The sequence below is a fragment of the Leptopilina boulardi genome, unplaced genomic scaffold, assembly GCF_019393585.1.
Source record: "Leptopilina boulardi isolate dan_hultmark-lab unplaced genomic scaffold, ZJU_Lbou_2.1 LbouV2_144, whole genome shotgun sequence".
NCBI classification, from domain to species: Eukaryota; Metazoa; Arthropoda; class Insecta; order Hymenoptera; family Figitidae; genus Leptopilina; species Leptopilina boulardi.
In genome coordinates this window covers 1,792,292-1,815,162 of record NW_026137690.1, presented here as the reverse complement: position 1 = coordinate 1,815,162, position 22,871 = coordinate 1,792,292, and the positions used below count along the sequence as shown (strand labels likewise).

General features: G+C 24.6%; 1 protein-coding gene across 1 annotated transcript in view; it reads left to right on the top strand.

Moving 5' to 3' along the window:
- LOC127291585 (matrix metalloproteinase-2) overlaps positions 1-22,871 on the top strand; it is a 153,115-nt gene that overhangs the window by 56,865 nt on the left and 73,379 nt on the right. The window contains exons 2-3 of the mRNA XM_051320781.1: positions 14,474-14,575; positions 15,936-16,111. Of these exons, the coding sequence (XP_051176738.1) occupies positions 14,474-14,575; positions 15,936-16,111 (278 nt within the window). The remainder of the gene's footprint in view (positions 1-14,473; positions 14,576-15,935; positions 16,112-22,871) is intronic.

Below are 22,871 nucleotides of genomic sequence, written 5' to 3'. Positions count from 1 at the left end.
AAATTTAGAGTAAAATCTAAAACCGAAATTTTTTTTATATTTAAAATTATATAATATAATAAAATGCTTGGTCTGTCCTTCTGTCCTAAGTTGAAGTTGGCCTTTTCTGATTTCACGTGTTTTTTTTTTTTTTTTGAATATTAATCTTATGACGTGTCAAATTTTGACAATTCTTTTTCTCATTTTTGCCAAAGTTGTATAATTGTGTTTCCAAATTTCGGAATAAGTTTCTTTAAAATTCCAAATTCGAAAATTCAATTCACGAAGCTGAAGTACACAACGTTTACCAATGAATTTTTTTTTAAACTTGTATATTGATACAAAAATTGTATACAAATACAAAAAATTTATGATGTGAAAAAAGATGCGCCAGGAAATTTCGTACAAGATAGTAAATTTGAAAAAAAATTTATTTTTAAAAATTAATTTTTAAGGTACCAGGGGCCAACGAATATCTATATTAAATATTAATTATAAAAACACAGGCCTCGAATCAACTTAAAGACACAAAAATGTCGTTTTAGTTGATTTAAAATTGAGATTTTTGAAATTAATTGAAACTTTAAGTGATTTTTAATTAAAATTTTAGAGAATTTCACTAAAAATTTATTAGAAAATGCGGACAAAATACAATAAATTGAAAATCATTTTTAATTGAAAAATGGTTTCACAGGCCTCGGATCGACTTAAAGGCACAAAAAAAGTCGTTTTAGTCGATTTATATTCTAAAAAAAAATCGAAAAAATCGATTTTTTTTATTTTAACAAAAACATTTTACAGATTATTAAATAATTTTTTTTTTTAAATAATAATACTTTTGGAAGGGTTAAAGTTGAAAATTTTAGAAATAATTGAATTTCAAAAGATTTTGTTAATTTTTAGACAATAATTAAATTTTACAGAACTAAAAATAATTTATCAAACCATTGTTGGAAAACATTTTTTAAATTTAATTGAATTTTCAAAGATTTAAAATTGAAATTTTTGAAATTAATTGAAACTGTAAGTGTTTTGTAATTTAAATTTTAGATGATTTCACTAAAAATTTATTAGAAAATGCGGACAAAATACAATAATTTGAAAATCATTTTTAATTGAAAAATGGTTTCAGATAGTTGAAATATCAAAGAATATTATTAAAATAGTTTAAAATAATTGAATTTCCTTAGAGTTATAATTGAAATTATTAAACTTCAAAAAAAAAAAATTTTTCGATGGAAAATTTTAGAAATAATTAAATTTTTGGTGCTTTTAAATTCAAATTATTGAAAATTCAATTAATTTTGAATACAAATTTTTAAGAATAATAAAATATTATTTGATTTTAAATTGAAAATTTTTGGGAAATAATTGAATATTAATTGATTTTGAATTGAAATTTTGGAAAATAAATGATTTTGAATTGAAAATTTTGGAAAATAATTGAATTTCAGTTGATTTTCAATTGAAATTTTGGAAAATAATTGAATTTCAGTTGATTTTCAATTGAAATTTTGGAAAATAATTGAATTTGAATTGAAAATTTAGAAAATAATTGAATTTTAGTTGATTTTAAATTTGAAATTTTGGAAAATAATTGAATTTCAGTTGATTTTCAATTGAAATTTTGGAAAATAATTGAATTTGAATTGAAAATTTGAAAAACAATTGATTTTAAATCGAAAATTTTGAAAATAATTGAATTTTAATTGATTTTAAATTGCAAATTTTGGAAAATAATTGAATTTCAATTGAAATTATTGGAAAATAATTGAATTTCAGTTGATTTTCAATTGAAATTTTGGAAAATAATTGATTTTGAATTGAAAATTTTGGAAAATAATTGAATTTGAATTGAAAATTTAGAAAATAATTGAATTTGAATTAAAAATTTGGAAAATAATTGAATTTTAGTTGATTTTGAATTGAAATTTTTTAAAATAATTGAATTTTAATTGAAATTTTAGAAAATAAATGAATTTTAGTTGATTTTAAATTGAAATTTTGGAAAATAATTGATTTTAAATTGAAAATTTGGTAATTAATTAAATTTTAAATTGAAAATTTTTGGATAATTATTGGATTTTTAATTGATTTTGAATTAAAGTTTCGGGTAATAATTGAATTTTAGTTTATTTTGAATTGAAATTTTTAAAAAATAATTCAATTTTATTGTGATATATTTTGTTTAAATTATAAACAATTGTTAAATTTCATAAAAATTTTAATTGAAAAAGAATTTTGATATATAATTGAATTTGTGATGTATTTCATTAAAATTATTAAAAATAATTAATTTAGTGAAGAATCTTTTTAGTTGAAAATTTGTTAAATAATTGAATTGAAGAAGATCTGAAGAAGATCTACATTTTATACTAAAAAAATGTATTTTATTTACATTTTTTTTCAAATGTAAAAAAAAATGTCACATTTTATTAAAATAAGTCGATAAAAGTCGTATTTTTGAAAAAAGTCGTATAATCGGAGGCCTGTAAACATATATAATTTTCATTATTATCATTTAATATGTAATAATATTCTAATAAATTAAATTATAATTGATAATATTAGTTTTAGATTTTTAGAATTAATTTTTAGAAGGGGATTACCATACCAAACTCGGAAAATTTTTGAAATTAACTTTAATTTAAAACGTTCGACATTTTTTTTTTTTTTTTTTTTTTTTATAATAAATTTACAAAGTTTCTTTTGCTACTCGCTTTCTCTTTGCGGTTCAGTAACACTCGAGGTCAAAGTTCGGATAAAAAAGAATTCTCAAACAAATCGGAATATAGATTATATATATACTTGACACGATTCTCTAATTTTAGTTTTATAATAACTCTTTCTTTAAACAATTATCTCAATTTGGTTTTTGTTTAATAAAATATTTATTAAAGTAAAACCTTCTCATGTGATGAGAATGTAAAAAAGAAAAAAATCTGCTAATTTTTATACAATTCACACGATCGATTTACAGCAGTAATGGATTCAGCCAATTAAAAATTGTTCGCCGATGCGTTATTTATAGAAAACCTCAAGAAAAAAAAAAACAACAAACTCGTGGGATATTTGTCTGGACAGAAACTAATTAAAAAAATTTTTTTTTAATTTCTTTACAAAAATATTTACGAAATGTAAACTATTTTTAAAATGAAAAAAAAGAAAAATTATAATTTTAAAAATTCATAAATGGGGTAAAAAAATATTTAAAACAACATCCATCGGAATTTTGTTCGCAATTCTTTTTTTTTTTTTTTTTTTTTGTTTTAGGATGAAAGTGTATCTTCATAAAGGGAAATATTTGCAATTCTTGGTTATTTTTTTCCTTTTCTCTCTCACTCTCTTAACTTTGATGTAGTTTTCCATAATTTAACGATATTTAATAGAATCTGTAGAGGAGCTCCTTTGAGTCTTCAGTAAACACAGCGTAAGAAGAAAAAGGGGTTGATAATTACCCATCCAACATCGGAAGAAAATATTTTCTCTCATAATCAGCGCGTCTTTTTGATTGATTAATATATACTTGAAGGGGGGGGGGGGAGGGGGTAGGGCACAACCCATTATTTTCCACTTTAAGGTTTAATTTTTTTTTTGAAGAATTGCAAATATTAAAATTATTAAAATTTTATCTAAATTTTAAAGGTTATGTTCGTTTCTTGATTAATAGGGAATTTGAGGTTATGTTTATCGGACGTAGTCTTGAACCCAACGGTCCTTTGACCTATGTCCCTGAATTTTTAAGGTTATGTTTGACCTATTTCCTTGAATTTCAAGGTTATGTTTGACTTATAACTTTGAGGTTATGTTTGAATTAAGGCTTTGAATCTTAAAAACCTACGACCTTGATTTTTGAGGTTATGTTTGACCTATTTCCTTGAATTTCGTGGTTATGTTTGACTTATAATTTTGAATTTTGAGGTTATGTTTGAATTAAGACTTTGAATCTTAAAAACCTACGCCCTTGATTTTTGAGGTTATGTTTGACATAATTTCTTGAATTTTGAGGTTATGCTTGCCCTATACCTTGAATTTTTAGGTTATATTCCTATTTAATACTAATATAGATATATGGGTCGTTCCACGTCAATTTTTTGCTTTGAGATTAAAAGCAGAACTAAAATACTAATACAGCTATATGGGTCATTCCATGTCAAAAATAATTAACCTATATTTTACTTTCCATATGTCTAAAACATAAATCTTAGGTTGGTTACTCTTCACATGGAATGACCCATATGGAAACAAAAGTAAAATATCGTTTTTATATAGATTTACAAACAAACAATAAAATTTTCATTAAATTTACGATACTTTTGTTGGTTAATAGCGGAAGCGTCATTTTGTGTCGCGCACACAACATTTATAGGAAAACAGATTATGCACCTGGTGCATTTTGATATTGCCGCAACAAAGTCGCTCTTTTATGGTTACTAGCACAAGTCTTCTGTGAGCTTCTTTTTAAATCCCCCCCCCCCTGTTTGGTCAACAGTAATACCGGATCTGCATTGGTCACGTGTCTGCACGTGCGACTGCCACGTAATTTTATCTCGTACAAAGCCATTTACGGGTCGATACACAGCTTTCGAGGTCTTATCTTTAAAGAAACTTGGGTCCATTCCAGAATTAATAAAAGAAAACACATCTGACACATGTCGAGAAAATGTTGGACCTTCGTTATTTTTCTTTTTTTTTTTTTTTTTTTTTTTATTTCTATCTAGATTTGTTGTTAAATTAGATTAATGGCATAACTTTTTGTTAAAAATAAAAATATTTCTTTTTTCCTATTCATTTTTCTTTTTACCGTGAGAAAAATATAGACTATTGCAAAAAAAGAGAATTTTTGCCAATAAAAATGAATCAGAAGCAATTATGATATAGAATTTTTCAAAATATACAGCTAGAAAAATTTTTTAGCCTATTTCTAAATGAAAAAGTAGATTGTACTTTTTCGAAACATTTTGATGTATTTCGCGTATAATTTTTACGGAATGACCAAAAATAAAAAAAATTCAAAAAAACGGTTAAAACTTCTAAATAAATTAGAGGATCGTTAAAGAACTTGGTAATTATTTTATTTTCAAGACAAACATGCTTTAAAATAAAAAAAAATGAAAATTTCGAAAAAAATGTAAAATTATTACGGAATGACCCCAAAAAAAATCCAAAAAACAGTTATAACTTCTAAACTAATTAACGGATCATTTTGAAACTTATTAATTATATTGTTTGTGATGAAAAACATTCTTTAAAGACAAAAAAATACAAATTTGAGATAAAAAGCGTAAATTTATTACGGAATGACCCCAAAAAAATTCAAAAAACACTTATAACTTGTAAACAAATTAACAAATCGTTCTAAAACTTAAAAAATTATGATCTTTGCTATAAGTTACACCTTTTAAAGACAAAAAAATACAAATTTTGGAAAAAAAAGTCAAATTATTACGGAATGACCCCAAAAAAATCCAAAAACCGGTTATAACTTCTAAACAAATTAACAGATCTTTATGAAACTTGACAATTATATTCTTTGCTATGAATAACATCTTTTAAATTCGAAAAAATATAAATTTAAAATAAAAAGCGTAAATTTATTACGGAATGACCCTAAAAAAAAAATTCAAAAAACGGTTATAACTTCTAAACAAATTATTAGATTGTTATGAAACTTGTTAATTATGTTCTTTGCTAAGACTGATTCTCTTTAAAGACAAAAAAACACAAATTTAGAAAAATAATTGTAAAATTATTACGGAATGACCCCAAAAAAAATGCAAAAAACACTTATAACTTCTAAACAAATTAACAAATCGTTCTGAAACTTAAAAAATTATGATCTTTGCTATGAGTTACACCTTTTAAAGACAAAAAAATACAAATTTTGGAAAAAAAAGTCAAATTATTACGAAATGACCCCAAAAAAATCCAAAAATCGGTTATAACTTCTAAAGAAATTAACAGATCTTCATGAAACTTGACAATTATGTTCTTTGCTATGAATAACATCTTTTAAATTCGAAAAAATACAAATTTAAGATAAAAAGCGTAAAATTATTACGGAATGACCCTAAAAAAAAATTTAAAAAACGGTTATAACTTCTAAACAAATTATTAGATTGTTATGAAACTTGCTAATTATGTTCTTTGCTAAGACCAAGTTTCAAAACAATCCGTTAATTGGTTTAGAAGTTATAACAATTTTTTTTTGAATTTTTTTTTTTTTTTTGGTCATTCCGTAATGATTTTAGGATTATTTTCTAAATTTGTCTTTTTCTGCCTTTAAAGGATGTCATTCATAGCAAAGAATATAATTACCAAGTTTTAAAACAATCTGTTAATTGGTTTAGAAATTATAAACATTTTTTGAATTTTTTTGGGGGTTATTCCGTAACAATTTTATGCTTTCCTTTCTGAATTTGTATTTTTTCATTTTAAAAGGGTGTCATTTTCAGCAAAGAACATAATTGCCAAGTTTCACAAAGATCCGGTAACTTGTTTAAAAGTTATAACCGTTTTTTTGGATTTTTTTGGGGTCATTCCGTAATAATTTTATTCTTTTTTTCTTAAATTTGTATTTTTACGACTATAAAAGGTGTTTTTTTTAACGATCTGATAATTTTTTTTTAGAAGTTATAACTATTTTTAAAAATTGTTTTGGGTCATTCTGTATTAGTTTTACGATTTTTTCCTTTAATTTTTATTTTTTCGCTTTCAAAGAATGTTATTCATAACAAAGATCATAACTACCAAGTTTAATAATGATTTGTTAATTTGTTAAGAAATTATAACAGTTTTTCGATTTTGTTGTTGGGTCATTCCATACTAATTCTACGCTTTTATCCTTAAATTTGTATCAATTTGCTATATTTGATTGTCATTTATCGCAAAGAACATAATTACCAAGTTTCATAACGATCCGTTAATTTCTTTAGAAGTTATAACTATTTTTTGAATTTTTTTGGGGTCATTCCGTAATAATGTTACGGTTTTTTTCCTGAATTTGTATTGTTTTCCCCATTTAATAATTTTATTTAATGCAAACTATATAATTACCAACTTGTATAACGATTCATTAATTTCTGTAGAACTTATAACCGGTTTTTTGGATTTTTTTGGGGTCATTCCGTAATAATTTTTGGATTTTTTTTCAAAATTTGTATTTTTTCGGCTTTGAAGTATATTATTCGTTGCAAAGAATATATAATTATTAAGTTTCATAAGGATTCGTTAATTCTTTTAAAAGTTATAACCGTTATTTTGGATTTTTTTTGGGGTCATTTTGTAATAATTTTACGTTTTTTTTTCCAAAATTTCTTTTTTTTCGCTTATAAATGGTGTTATTCATAGAAAAGAACATAATTACTAAGTTTTATAAGAATTCGTTAATTTCTTTAGAAGTTATAACCGTTTTTTGATTTTTTTTTTTTTTGGGTCATTCCATAATAAATTTACACTTTTTTCCCTAAATTTGTATTTTTTCGCATTTTATAGATTCATGGCAAAAAATATAATTACCAAAACATATAGTTATAACTTCAATGAAAATTATAATAAAAAATTTCTTTGAATCATGTTAAATTGAAATGCAAAAAATAGAAATTTAAAAAAAAATAAAAATTCCATTAAATAAACATTTTTTGAAGTAAAATTTTCGGTTATTATTCCTTAATTTAGAAAATTAGTTTAATTAAAATTTTTGTCCAAATAATAGTTCCTACAATTATAAATTTGGCTAATAGAAAATTCTATATCTTATAAAATTCTATGAAATAAAAAAAATTGTAACAAAAATTAATTTTAACCATTTTTCTCGCTTCCTCATATTATTCGTAGAGTTGAGACTAGAGTAATGGTTCCGATAACTTGAGAGATTTATCTTATTTTTTGGAAGCAATAAATCTTTAAACTAATAATAATTTGTAACAAGAGAGAAAAAAAAGGGAGAGTATTCTTTTGGAATTTTTTTTTTTTTTTTCTTTTGAGAAATTCTACAAAGATATTTATATATGTCTATATGTGGGTTTTGAAATCGTTATGTCAAAAGAGTACTCGAACAAAAATAGGAAAGGGTTATACATGGTTGCAAATTGGAACGCAACCCGAGGGTTTTCCGAAAGAGAGAGAGAGAGAGAGAGAGAGAGAGAGAGAGAGAGAGAGAGAGAGAGAGAGAGAGAGAGAGAGAGAGAGAGAGAGAGAGAGAGAGAGAGAGAGAGAGAGAGAGAGAGAGAGAGAGAGAGAGAGAGAGAGAGAGAGAGAGAGAGAGAGAGAGAGAGAGAGAGAGAGAGAGAGAGAGAGAGAGAGAGAGAGAGAGAGAGAGAGAGAGAGAGAGAGAGAGAGAGAGAGAGAGAGAGGAGAGAGAGAGAGAGAGAGAGAGAGAGAGAGAGAGAGAGAGAGAGAGAGAGAGAGAGAGAGAGAGAGAGAGAGAGAGAGAGAGAGAGAGAGAGAGAGAGAGAGAGAGAGAGAGAGAGAGAGAGAGAGAGAGAGAGAGAGAGAGAGAGAGAGAGAGAGAGAGAGAGAGAGAGAGAGAGAGAGAGAGAGAGAGAGAGAGAGAGAGAGAGAGAGAGAGAGAGAGAGAGAATTTGCTGGACTTGTGTTTCTCTTCTAAATCAACCTGCTTCCTTCCTCACGAGGAGTAGGACAAGGGTCATGGGACCAAAAGGAAACTAGGCCAAGAGGGTCAAGTGACTCGATGATATTGAATTGGTCTTCGTTAAGAGACTTTAATACAAAATTGCCATGTTGCTGACACTGACAAAGCACTAGAGAGGGCAAAATGAGGCATTTACTTCCCTGCAAAACTGAACAACCTCACTTCAAATTATTGACATTTTTTTTTTGTGATTTTAAAAAATTTCAATACTTTTCTCCTTTAAAAATTGATATTTTCTTTTTCTTTCAAAAAGAAAAAAATATATATATTGTCTCTCCAGTTATTGGCGAACGTCCCACAGTATAAAAGAAATAGGAAGGAGAAAAAAATATATATATATATATTCGGTTCTTCGCTTTAATTTCTTCTCTTCTCTTTTTTTTATTGGACACTTTTCACTGCATTGAGAAATAATCTCCGGAGCATTTATCGATTCAATAAGCTTTGCTTTCCAAGATAAACGTCTTTCGAATCGTAAGAGAGAGAGAGAGAGAGAGAGCAATTCAGTTATTTTTCTCCAGTAAACAGGATAGAAATTTGTCCAATCTGAGATTGTAAATACAAGCGGCTTAAAATGGGTCATTCAATTCGTTGTATAATTACATTAAAAAAAAAATTAATCTTCATTAAAAGCCAAAATAAACTTTTTTTATTTTAAATTAGAATTTTTTTAATTAAAGGTAATTTTTTAAGAAAAATTTAATTAGTGTGTGAAATTTGTTTTTTTTTTCCAAAACATCTTTATACTGGCGCACAAAAATTATGGCATAAGATTTAGTTGGAGAGAGAAAGAAATTTTCTTTGTTTATAATCGTGTTATCAAACTTTAGTGTCGCGCGATAGCTATACAGCGCGAAAACGGTAGGAAACGAAGAGATAATGTTTCCGGAAGTAGGAGAACCAGGTCGCCTCGTTTGTTTTCAACTTGACATTATCATTTGATATCATCGTCATTTACATTGCTAACAATCCAACCGCAACCAATGAAAGTCATCAGACACTCATTATATGCTATCGATCAACGAGACATGAAATTGTAAATTTTACAAATCTATATATATTTAATTCATGAATTGACATTTGTTTTTGTTTTTTTTTTTAATTATGTTCTTTACAATGACTCATATTCTTTATTTACAGAAAAATATGAATTTAAAAAAAAGCGTATAATTGTTATGGAATGACCCAAAAAAAAAAAATCAAAAAACGATTATAATTTCCTAACGAATTAACAGATTGTTATGAAACTTGGTAATTGTGTTCTTTGCTATGATTGACAACCTTTAAAACCAAAAAATACACATTCAGAAAAAAAAGCGTAAAATTATTACGGAATGACCCCAAAAAAAAAATCCAAAAAACAGTTATAACTTCTAAACTAATTAACGGATCATTTTGAAACTTAGTAATTATATTGTTTGTGATGAAAAACATTTTTTAAAGACAAAAAAATACAAATTTAGGAAAAAAGCCAAAAATTATAACGGAATAACCCCAAAAAAATCCAAAAAACACTTATAACTTTTAAACAAATTAACAAATCGTTCTAAAACTTAAAATATTATGATCTTTGCTATGAGTTACACCTTTTAAAGACAAAAAAATACAAATTTTGGAAAAAAAGTCAAATTATTACGGAATGACCCCAAAAAAATCCAAAAACCGATTATAACTTCTAAAGAAATTAACAGATCTTTATGAAACTTGACAAATTATGTTCTTTGCTATGAATAACATCTTTTAAATTCGAAAAAATACAAATTTAAGATAAAAAGAGTAAATTTATTACGGAATGACCATAAAAAAAAAATTCAAAAAACGGTTATAACTTCTAAACAAATTATTAGATTGTTATGAAACTTGCTAATTATGTTCTTTGCTAAGACTAATTCTCTTTAAAGACAAAAAAACACAAATTTAGAAAAAAAAGCGTAAAATTACTACGGAATGACCCGAAAAAAATTCAAAAAACGATTATAACTTCTAATGGAATTACCAGATCGTTATAGAACTTGGTAATTATGTACTTTACAATGAATACAATCCTTAAAAATCAAAAAATTACAAATTTAGAAAAGAAAGCGGAAATTTATTACGGAATGACCCAAAAAAAAAATCCAAAAAACAGTTATAACTTCTAAACTAATTAACGGATCATTTTGAAACTTAGTAATTATATTGTTTGTGATGAAAAACATTCTTTAAAGACAAAAAAATACAAATTTAGGAAAAAAAATCCAAAAATTATTACGGAATGACCCCAAAAAAATCCAAAAAACAGTTATAACTTCTAAACAAATTAGCGGATAGTTTTGAAACTTGGTAATTGTGTTTTTTGCTATGAATTTCACTCTTTAATGTCAAAAAAATACAAATTTAGGAAAAAAGCCAAAAATTATTACGGAATGACCCAAAAAAAAAAACAAAAAACCATTATAACTTCTAAACAAATTAACGGATAGTTATGAAACTTGGTAATTGTGTTTTTTGCTATGAATTTCACTTTTTAATGTCAAAAAAATACAAATTTAGGAAAAAAAGCGATTTATCAGTACGGAATGACCCCAAAAAAATCCAAAAAACGCTTATAACTTCCAAAACAAATGAACGAATCGTTATGAAACTTGGTAATTATGTTCTTTGCTATAAACGACACTTTCTAAAGGCGAAAAAATAAAAATTTCAGAAAAACTTGTAAAATTATGACTGAATGACACCAAAAAAAAAATTTTTTAAAACAGTTATAACTTCTGAAAAAATAACTGGATCGTCATAAAAATTGGTAATTATATTAGTTACTATAAATGTCACCCTTTAAAATCGAAAAAATAAAAATTAAGGAAAAAAGCGTATATAATTATTACGAAATGACCCAAAAAAAAAATCCAAAAAACTTATTATTTCTAAACAAATTGACAAATCATCATGAAACTTTGTAATTAGTTGTAATTATATTCAATATGATACTTTTTAATAGCCGAAAAATAGAAATTTAGAAAAAAAACCGTAAAATTATTACGGAATGACCCCAAAAAAAAGTCAAAAAACGATTATAACTTCTAAACAAATTAACGGATAGTTATGAAACTTGGCAATTATGTTCTTTGCTATGAATAACACCGTTTAAAAGAGAAAAAAATGCAATTTTTTTTTAAGACGAATTTTAATTTTTCGAATTAATAAATTTTTGAGACGCCGTATTTTTATTTGTCCGAAATTACAAATTACCGGAACAAACAATCGACTAAAAGATTTTGGCGCTAGTTTCAAAAATTGACCAATCACGATTTTCTCAATAATTTCTAATTGTTCAATTTTTGAAACTAGCGCCAAATATCTTTTTGTCGATTGTTTGTTTGGCCCATTTGTAATTTCGGACAAATAAAAATTCGGTGTCTTAAAAAATTCGTACAATTGAAAATTCGGACAAATTTAAAATTCGGTGAATCGTAATTTCTGTTATTTAAAAATTCGAATCAGATATAATTCGATTGAATGAGAATTCTGTTAAATTAAAATTCTTTTAAATAAAAAGTCATGTAAAGAAAATAAATAAAACGAAAATTCGGACAAAAAATCGTTAACTAAAAAATTTGTTAAGTAAAAATAATTTATGATAAATTATTACGGAATAACCCCTCCAAAAAATCCAAAAAACAGTTATAATTTCTAAACAAATTAACCAATTGTTATGAAATTTGGTAAATATGGAGTTTGCTATAAATGACATTATTTAAAGGCAAAAGAAACAAATTCAGAAAAAAAGCATAAAATTAATATGGAATGACCCAAAAAAAAAAAATCCAAAAAAATAGTTATAACTTCTAAAATAATTAACGAAATATTTTGAAACTTGATAATTAAATTTTTTGCAATGAAAAACATTCTTTAAAGACAAAAAAAATACAAATTTAGGAAAAAAGCCAAAAATTATTACGGAATGACCAAAAAAAAACCAAAAAACTATTATAACTTCCAAACAAATTAACGAATCGTTATATTTAACCGTGGTAATTATGTTCCATGCTATAAATAACACCATTAAAAGGTGAAAAAAATACAAATTCAGGAAAAAAAATGTAAAATTGTTACGGAATAACCCAAAAAAAAAAATTCAAAAAACGGTTATAACTTCTAAATTAATTAACGGATTATTTTGAAACTTGGTAATTATATTCTTTGCTATGAATGACATCCTTTTAAGGCAAAAAAATACAAATTTAGAAAATAATTCTAAAATCATTACGGAGTGACAAAAAAAAAAAAAAAAAATCCAAAAAAAACAGTTATAACTTCTAAACAAATTAACAGATCTTTATGAAATTTGGTAATTATGTTCTTTGCTCTGAATAACACAATTTAAAGGCAAAAAAAAAAATTCAAATTTTCCCTTGTAATTTCTGATTAGTTAATTTTTAAATACCCAAAATTTTCTCACGTAAAAATTATTTAATATCAAAAATCAATAAAAGCTTAATATTTTGTTACTTAAAAATTATTTTCTTTTAAATCAACACATTCATATTTCATTTCGGCAAAATATTTACACAAAAAAAAGTTTATATATATATATATATTTTTTAATTTTTTAAAAATGATTTCTTTTGTTTGTGATGTTTTTTAAAAAAGAAAAAAAAATTCTGATAAAATTTTTTTCATTAGTTGTCATGTTTTTTTGAGTTTTCTTCGAGGCGTCCAAGCGCGAATTGCAAGAAAAGTACTTATGTAAATTTTACAATGTAATTCGACATGTATAATGCGTGTTTATGTGTGAGTATGTATAATGTATTCTGCATTTAGAAACATTTTAAGAGCTAGAAGCAGGGGATTGAGTCTGAGCGCAACTAATGTTGCTTGCACGTGACAAAATTGTTACCATGTGTTTTACTGCGAAATCCCATTGATTTTTCCCGGAAAAAACTTTGAAGAGAATTTTGACCCCTTACAATACTTCCGGCTGTTAAAAAAAAAAAAAAATTTTTAAATCCAAAAAAACAAATAGAAGACATAAATTCTAATAAATAAATAAAATAATGTAATTTAAAAAATAATAATAAAAATAATAATAACAATAATAATAATAATAATAATAATAATAACAATAATAACAATAATAATAATAATAATAATAATAATAATAATAATAATAATAATAATAATAATAATAATAATAATAATAATAATAATAATAACAATAATAATAATAATAATAATAATAATAATAATAATAATAATAATAATAATAATAATAATAATAATAATAATAATAATAATACTAATATTTAATTATAATTACAAATAACAAAAATGAAACTAAAACTGCCACCAAGTTATCAGTCTCAAGTTAATTAAAAAAGTTAAAAAAAAATTAACTTTATTTATGTTATTGCTAACATAAATTTTTTTCAAAATTAACTTGGGGCTGATAACTAGGTGCCATAGTTTCATATAGAAAAAAAATTGTTTTTGTAACATTTTATTTAATCTAATAAAATACTTTTATAGAGTAGAATAAAAAAATTAAATGAAATTGGAGCTTTTTTTTCATTAGAAAAGCAATCAGTTTGATTTATTGTTTCGAAATGAAAAATTACGCTTGACGCAAGAAATAATTATCCTCGAAAATGAATTTTATCTCTATATGAATTTTCATTAAAGGAAAAACAGTGCGCATTTAATTTTTTTTTTTTTTTTTTTTTAAACATTTTTTATATATAAACAAAAAAATTTTGAATTGAAAATTTTCTTTATTTAATATATATATATATATATATATATATGTATTATTTTCGAAATGTAATTGAATTTTGCAAAATCAAATTTCCTCTTTACTGTTTACAGCAAAACTATCTGATGAAATTTGGGTACTTGCCTCAAAGTGATCTAGAAACCGGAAATTTGAGAACTGACGAACAACTCCGAAATGCCATTAAGGACTTTCAGGTATATATATATATATTATAATTATTATTATTGTATAATTTTTTCTATTATTAAATTTAAACTAATTTTTAATTTAAAAAAAATTTTGTAAAAAAAAAAAGTTTTTACTAGGGTAAGTGCACCAATTACGGCGAATGCCTAAAAAATAACTATTATTACTATTACATTTAATATAACTACTGCAAAAAATTATTAAAAAAAAAAAATATTTTAACCTTTTTTTTGTTGATACAATTACTAATAAAGATGCATATTTATTAATTAAATAATTAATTTAATTATTTGAGATTAAATTTTTTCCCTCGCCGTAATTAAAACATTTTTAAGTTTTTCCATTGGCTTTAATTACGGTGGGCAAAGTATCTTCAAAATAGACGTAATTTTGACCACCGTAATTGATACAAACTCACCGTAATTGAAAATTACGGTAGTTTTAATTTTTCATATTTTTTTAAATAACTAATTTTTAAGTTTTAATTTTTTTAATATCTAAATAACATTAGCTTTTAGTTTAATAAATCTTAAATTGTCAATAGAAATGTTGAATTTTTCTATATTTCAAAGGTGTTTTTACTCGAATCGCGCCGTAATTAGTGCATTTACTCTACATCAAATAATTATAATATGTGACACTACAGAGAAGGGACCTTAAATAAAATAAAATTTTAGGTTATGTTACCTTAATTTTTTTTTTTTTTTTTAACGAAAAGTCCCTTCCCTCGTGGAGTGTCACATATTTTACTATAAAAATTCTTAATAATTATTTTTACTTATACACTTAAAATTAAGACCATATGTATTTTGCGTTAAAAATTAGGCTTGAATTAAAATTTTTTTTAGAGTGTAAATAATAATAATAATAATTATTATTATTTTATCATAATACTACTTACATTGTCATTAAAAAAGAGAATAAAAAATCTTAAGAATTTTTTTTTTTTTTTTTTGACAAAATTTACAAAAGGCAGACTATTCAATATTGTTGAATGTCCAATCTTTAGACATGAATCATAAATTCTATAGTTACTTAGGAGGATTTATATTTATACTATAGAGATTAAATGAAATTGAATTGGAACCTTATATACGACGTTCTTCATGATTAAATTTACATGAAAATCGAGTTCATCAGTTGGAACGAAATATGTGTCGTATATATATATAGATCCATATCAGATTTTTGTAACAAAATTTAAGTATGCAAATTTTTTTTTGTTATATTTACGTGTATAGATTTATTATTCAATAAAAGATTTCTAAATTTAAATTTATATACAAAAAAAAAGTAATTATAAATAAATATTTTTATTTATTGATAAATTTTTTTGAAAATTAAAATTTTTTTTTCTATTTTTTAAAGAGTTTTGCTGGAATTCCTGTTACTGGGGTAATTGACAAAGAAACAGAAAAAAAGATGTCATCAAAAAGATGTGGCTTACCGGATAAACCAGATCCGAGGTACGCTCACATGAGGCGACGACATAAGAGATTTACTGTACATGGACAAAAGTGGCATTCACCAAATTTAACTTGGAGGTAAAATTATAATTTTTTATTATATTCTTTATGCAATGAGTGACAGTATTTTATTACAGAAAAATAGAAATTAAGGGAAAATAGCTTGTAATTATGACGGAATGACCCAAAAAAAAAAAAAAAAAAACAAAAAACGATTATAACTTCTAAACAAATTAACAGATCTTTATGAAACCTCACAATTATGTTCTTTGCTATGGAATAATATCTTTTAAATTCGAAAAAATACAAATTTAAGATAAAAAACGTAAATTTATTACGGAATGACCCCAAAAAAAATCCAAAAATCGGTTATAACTTCTAAAGAAATTAACGAATTCTTAAAAAATTTGGTAATTATGTTCTTTTCTATGAATAACACCATTTATAAGCGAAAAAAAAAGAAATTTAGGAGAAAAAGCGTAAAATTATTACAAAATGACTCCAAAAAAATCCAAAAAAACGTTTATAACTTTTCAAAGAATTAACGAATCCTTATGAAAATTAATAATTATATGTTCTTTGCAACGAATAATATACTTTAAAACAGAAAAAATACAAATTTTGAAAAAAAATCCAAAAATTATTACGGAATGACCCAAAAAAAATAAAAAAAAAACGTTTATAAGTTCTACAGAAATTAATAAATCGTTATACAACTTGGTAATTATGTAGTTTGCATTAAATAAAATTATTGAAGGGCGAAAAAAATACAAATTCAGGAAAAAAACCGTAACATTATTACGGAATAACCCCAAAAAAATCCAAAAAACGATTATAACTTCTAAAGAAGTTAATGGACCGTTATAAAACTTGGTAATTATGTTCTTTGCGATGAATAACATTCATTAAAAGTGAAAAAATACAAATTTAGGAAAACAGCCAAAAATTATTACGGAATGACCCCAAAAAAAATCCAAAAAACACTTATAACTTCTAAACAAATTAACAAATCGTTCTGAAACTTAAAAAATTATGATCTTTGCTATGAGTTACACCTTTTAAAGACAAAAAAATACAAATTTTGGAAAAAAAAGTCAAATTATTACGAAATGACCCCAAAAAAATCCAAAAATCGGTTATAACTTCTAAAGAAATTAACAGATCTTCATGAAACTTGACAATTATGTTCTTTGCTATGAATAACATCTTTTAAATTCGAAAAAATACAAATTTAAGATAAAAAGCGTAAATTTATTACGGAATGACCCAAAAAAAATATTCAAAAAACGGTTATAACTTCTATGGAAATTATTTAATCGTTATAAAACTTAGTATTTATGTTCTTTACAATAAATGATATTTTTTTTTAATTTCAAAAAGATACAAATTTAGAAAAAAGAGTAAAATTGTTACAGAATTACCCGAAAAATATTTTAAAAACGGTTATAACTTCTAAAGAAATTAAAGAATCTTTATAAAAATTTGGTAATTATGTTCTTTGCAGAAAGTAACAATCTTTAAAAGCGAAAAAACACAAATTTAGGAAAGAAAGCGTAAATTTTTTATGGAATGACCCCAAAAAATCCACAAAAAAAAACGATTATAACTTTTAATCAAATGGACGGAGCTTTATGAAACTTGGAAATTATGTTTCTGAGAATATTTAATATATTTTCCTTCCGGAAAGATACAAATTATGAAAAAAATAGCGAACAATTATTACGGAATAACCTCGAAAAAATTCAAAAAACGGTTATAACTTTAAAACTAATTAACGGATTGTTTTGAAACTTGATAATTATATTCTTTGCTATGAATGACACCCTTTAAAGGCAGAAAAATACAAATTTAGAAAGATAAGCGTAAAATTGTTACGGAATCACCCCAAAAAATTTCAAAAAATTGTGATAAATCCTAAACAAATTAGCGAATTGTTATAAAACTTGGTAATTATGTTGTTTGCTATAAATGACGTTATTTAAAGGCAAAAGAAATAAATTCAGGAAAAAAGCATAAAATTAATATGGAATGACCCCCAAAAAAATAATAAAAAAAAAAAAAATGGTTATAACTTCTAAAATAATTAACGTAATATTTTGATACTTGATAATTAAATTTTTTGCGATGAATAACTTTCTTTTAAGGCGAAAAAATACAAATTTAGGAAAAAAGCCAAAAATTATTACGCAATGACCCCAAAAAAAACCAAAAAACTATTCTAACTTCTAAACAAATTAACGAATCGTTATTTAACCGTGGTAATTATGTTCCATGCTATAAATGACACCATTAAAAAGTAAAAAAAATACAAATTTAGGAAAAAAAATGTAAAATTGTTACGGAATAACCTCAAAAAAAATTCAAAAAACAGTTATAATTTTTAATTATATAAAAAGATCTTTATGAAACTTGGTAATTATGTTCTTTACTATGAATGAAACCCTTTAAAGACAAAAGAATACAAATTTAGAAAATAATCCTAAAATCATTACGGAATCACCCAAAAAAAAAAAATTCAAAAAAACAGTTATAACTTTTAAATAAATTAACGGATCGTTATGAAACTTGGTAATTATTATCTTTGCTATAAGTGATACATTTTTAAAGGAAAAAATACGAATTTAATAAAAAAAAGTGTAAAATTATTATGGAATAACCTCAAATAAATCCAAAAAAAAAAAACAGTTATAACTTTTAAAAAAAATTACTAAATCGTTTTGAAATTTGCTAATTATGATTGTTGAATAGAATGACACTCTTTGAAAAGATGAAAATATACATTTTTAAAAAGAACAGTGTAAAATTGTTACGGAATAACCCCAAAACAAAATCCAAAAAAACGTTTATAACTGTTGAAAAAATTGACGGATCATTATGAAACTTGGCAATTATGATCATTGCTATGAGTAACACTTTTTCAACTCAAAAAAATACCGATTTTTAAAAAAAAGCTTAAAATTATTACGGAATATCTTTTAAAAAAATCCAAAAAAACCGTTAAAAAACCAACTTTGATGATTCCTAAAATAAGCAATTTTCTACCTTCTTTGGCAATTCAAGTTTTACCTCGTCCTTTTTTTAAAATGCAAAGTTGACTATTTCGAATCGATTTTCCCCGATATTAAGGAAATATTTCTTATTTTTGAAGCAATTTTTGGTTAGACGTATCCGGTTACCGCAGTAGCGTAATATCTCGTTTTTCGGTGGCTCAAGAAGATGAAGAAGAAGAAGATGAAGAGGAAGAAGAAGAAGGGGCAAAGAGAAGATCTTCCAAATTGGATGGAAGTGGTTGGCACTTGGCAATCGTGGAAACTTGAACGTTTTGCCCTTAAATCTCGTCACGTAGTCATGAACTAGTCGAGAGAAATATGCTGCGCACGATGTACGCCCCCACAAGAGAATTCGTGGTGGGCGGTCATAGTTGCCGGTTTTGGCAGTGAATCTCCAGAAAACTGTACTTGGCCGAAAGACCCAGGTGGCCATATAGTCATTCGGTGTTGCCAATTTTTGCTGAAATCCTTTTCCTTCAATTTTAAATCGAAAATATCTATAGATATATATTTATAAAATTGAGGAATCAGAACATATTCGAAAAAAAAGAGACAGCAATGTATATATATATATATATATATTTAAGGGGGAACTATAAACATTTAAATTTTGATAAAAATATTTTTTTCAAATTTTGAAAAATGGAAAAAAAAAATTTTATTTTTAATTTAATATTTTATTTAGGAAAATTAAATTGTCGGTAACATGAAGATCTGTCAGATTTCATCTTTATCGACAGTGTCGGTAATAAAACGCTTTCTACTGATTAGTGCAGACCTCTGTAGGATTTTAATCAATTGAAATATCAATCACACGAATTTGAAATATAAGAACTATATTTTCTGATACAGATAAAAAAAAAATTTTTTAATTCTAAATTGAGATAATTTTAGTCAAAAATTGAAAAAAAAAATAATTTATCTCCTTCATAAAAAATCAAGGTTTGGATTAGGTTAATTTTGATTTTGCAAAATTCTTCCTTTTTTCAAGGGATTGGTGTATATTTGAAGTTATCTGAATAATAAACATTCTTTATTGAAAAAAAAAAAAATAATTTAAATATTTATATTAGTCCTCTTTTACAAGAATTCGTCGAGTCCATCAAAATTGAAAGAGCAGCGACGGAATAATTTCCCTTTAAGAAAATGATCATTTTCTCAGCTTGTGACTAGAATTCTTAAGTCGGTCTTTAAATTTCATTAGGATAGCTGCAGACTACAAAGTGCAAGGGGATAGAGAGTTAATTATGACCCAGGAGAGATCAGAGGGCACAAGATATAGTAAAAAAAAAGAAAGAAAGAAAAAATAGTTTGGAAAAAAAGGTCCATTGACCTCGTTTTCTTCGTGGAAAATTCGAGACAATCTATGCAGAATTGGTCGAAGGTTAGTCACGTGCAATGTATTATTTTGTGAAGATAGAGGAAATCGATTCGACTCCACAGTAATTGGAAGCATAGAGAGAGAGAGAGAGAGAGAGAGAATTTCAACCTTCGCCTCATCGATTCCTTTTTTCGCCACCTCTAATTTCATATTCCCCAGGAACCTCAAGACAATGGAATTAATCAGAACTTGCGCAGCAAATTATATAAAGGACAATTGTTTCTCGGTGTTTCATTAAATTTGTTCGTTTAGAAAGAAAATTTTTTAATAATAAAAAAAAAATGAAATAATTTAAATTAATATATTTAATATAATTTGAATAAAAAAAATTCTTTATCTTCTCTTTTAAAAAAATCTCCAATGCAAATAAATAATCTTTAATAGATTAGGTTTCTTTTGTTTATAAAACATTCTTAACTGTATTCCTCTTTTTTTGAGGTATTTATGTATTTTTGAAGTTATCTGAATAATAAACATTCTTTGTGAAACATCCTTCTGCTTCACTACCCAGTGGTCACAAAACGTTCTATGTTCCAATGACGTTCTTAAAAAGTTCAATGTTTCAAAATTGATTTTTGAACTTTGAAAAATTAGACGTTTTTTGACCACTGGTCTCTTTTCATATTTTTCAAGGAAATGATGGGTTTGATGATATCTTGTTGCACCTGAAACAATAATTGTGAATTTTAGAAATAGTAAACATCTTTAAGTAAAATTAGATGGGAGAGGGAAACCAGGCACTTTGGAGTACCATTTAGGGTATGGAATTTTAGTTAGTATTAAAATTATTGTCCAGAGGAAAAGCCAATTTTTAAATTTAAATATAATTTAAAAATAAATTTATAAATAAATTTTAAAATAATTTTTAATCTTTAACGATTCTCCAAATCGTCAGTCAACGGAAAATAAATTCCATAAAAAAAATTAAAATTTTCGAAACCATTGAATTTTGAGAAAATGTAGTTTACCTATTATAATCTCATAACATAATTTTGCAGATAATCATAGTTGGATTAATTTGAAACAATCTATGTTGCAATATAATAGGACAATAGTTAACTGAACCGTGAAATGAATTAAAATTCTCATTCAACTGGAAATATGTTATAAAAGCTATATAAAATTTTATTATTATTATTATTTAATTATTTCTACTATATAAATATTAGAAAAATAAATATTTATAGAAAAAAATAGAATTCTCATAACACAATTTTTTTAGTATAAATAAATGTAGTGGAATATATGACAAATCTGACACTTTTGCATTCGCATATATTCGAAACGGAAATCGGTTTCACGAAGGATATGCCGCGGAAATTATTCTTCTGCCATGACATCCGCGTTTAGTTGGATGAATGCCAAGTTTGCGGTTTGTCTCTTTTACCCCCCCCCCACCCTTCTACCCTTACTTTGTGAACGTTTAAGCAACGAATAAACGCGTGTCGACGTCGCCATTCTTCTATTTCCTTTCTTGAATGTTAAGGGACGGAATTCAATTTTTTTTTCTATTAATCTCAAAATATAAAAATTTATTTTGTTTCACTAATTTAAGAGTTTTATTTGCGTTGTATTTATTTATTCTGCAGAAATATTAAGAAGGTGATGATAAACATATACAGCATTCTGCAGATGTTGTTCACCAAAGATTTTTTTCCCATCTTAGTTAAAAATATTAAATTAAATAACAAAATTCTACATTATCATTTAATAATAAAACAGTTGGTAAAATAATTTTAATGGAAACCGTCAAATAATAATAATTACAATAATAATAATAATAATTATTATTATTAAAATAATTTAATATTAATTAAAACAAAAATTCTAATAAACAGAAGCATTAATAACTTTAGGATTTAAAGGTTCACAATGGAATCAATATGAAAATAATAAAAAAAAGGTAAATGCTTTAGTTATCGACACTGCATTAGTTATCGTCAGTTTGGTTAAAAAATTACAAAAAATAGTTTTATAAAAAAATAAAGATTGTAGTTTTTGCAATTCTAAGTAACTTTTTTTTTATACAAATAATTTATTTATAATAGTAATTATTTCAATAAATTGCTTTAAATTTCTCAATTACTTATCTGACGTTTACTGAAGCAAATAAATACATTTACAATGTTTCAAGCTCGGAATCTGTTCATTAGAATTAATTTATCAATTATTTTTAAATAATTTAATTTGCAAATAATTGTAAAGTAAGTTTAAATCAATAATTTTACAGATTTGATCCGTTTAAACTAACTTTACAATCACTTTGTAATTAAATTATTCAAAATTAATTAATAAATAACTTCTAATGAGGATTTTGGTATTTCGAAACGTTAAAGATTAAAGATCTTTTATTCTACAAAAAAAATTTCCATTTACTAGAATTATTAACTAGAATTATTATTAAATC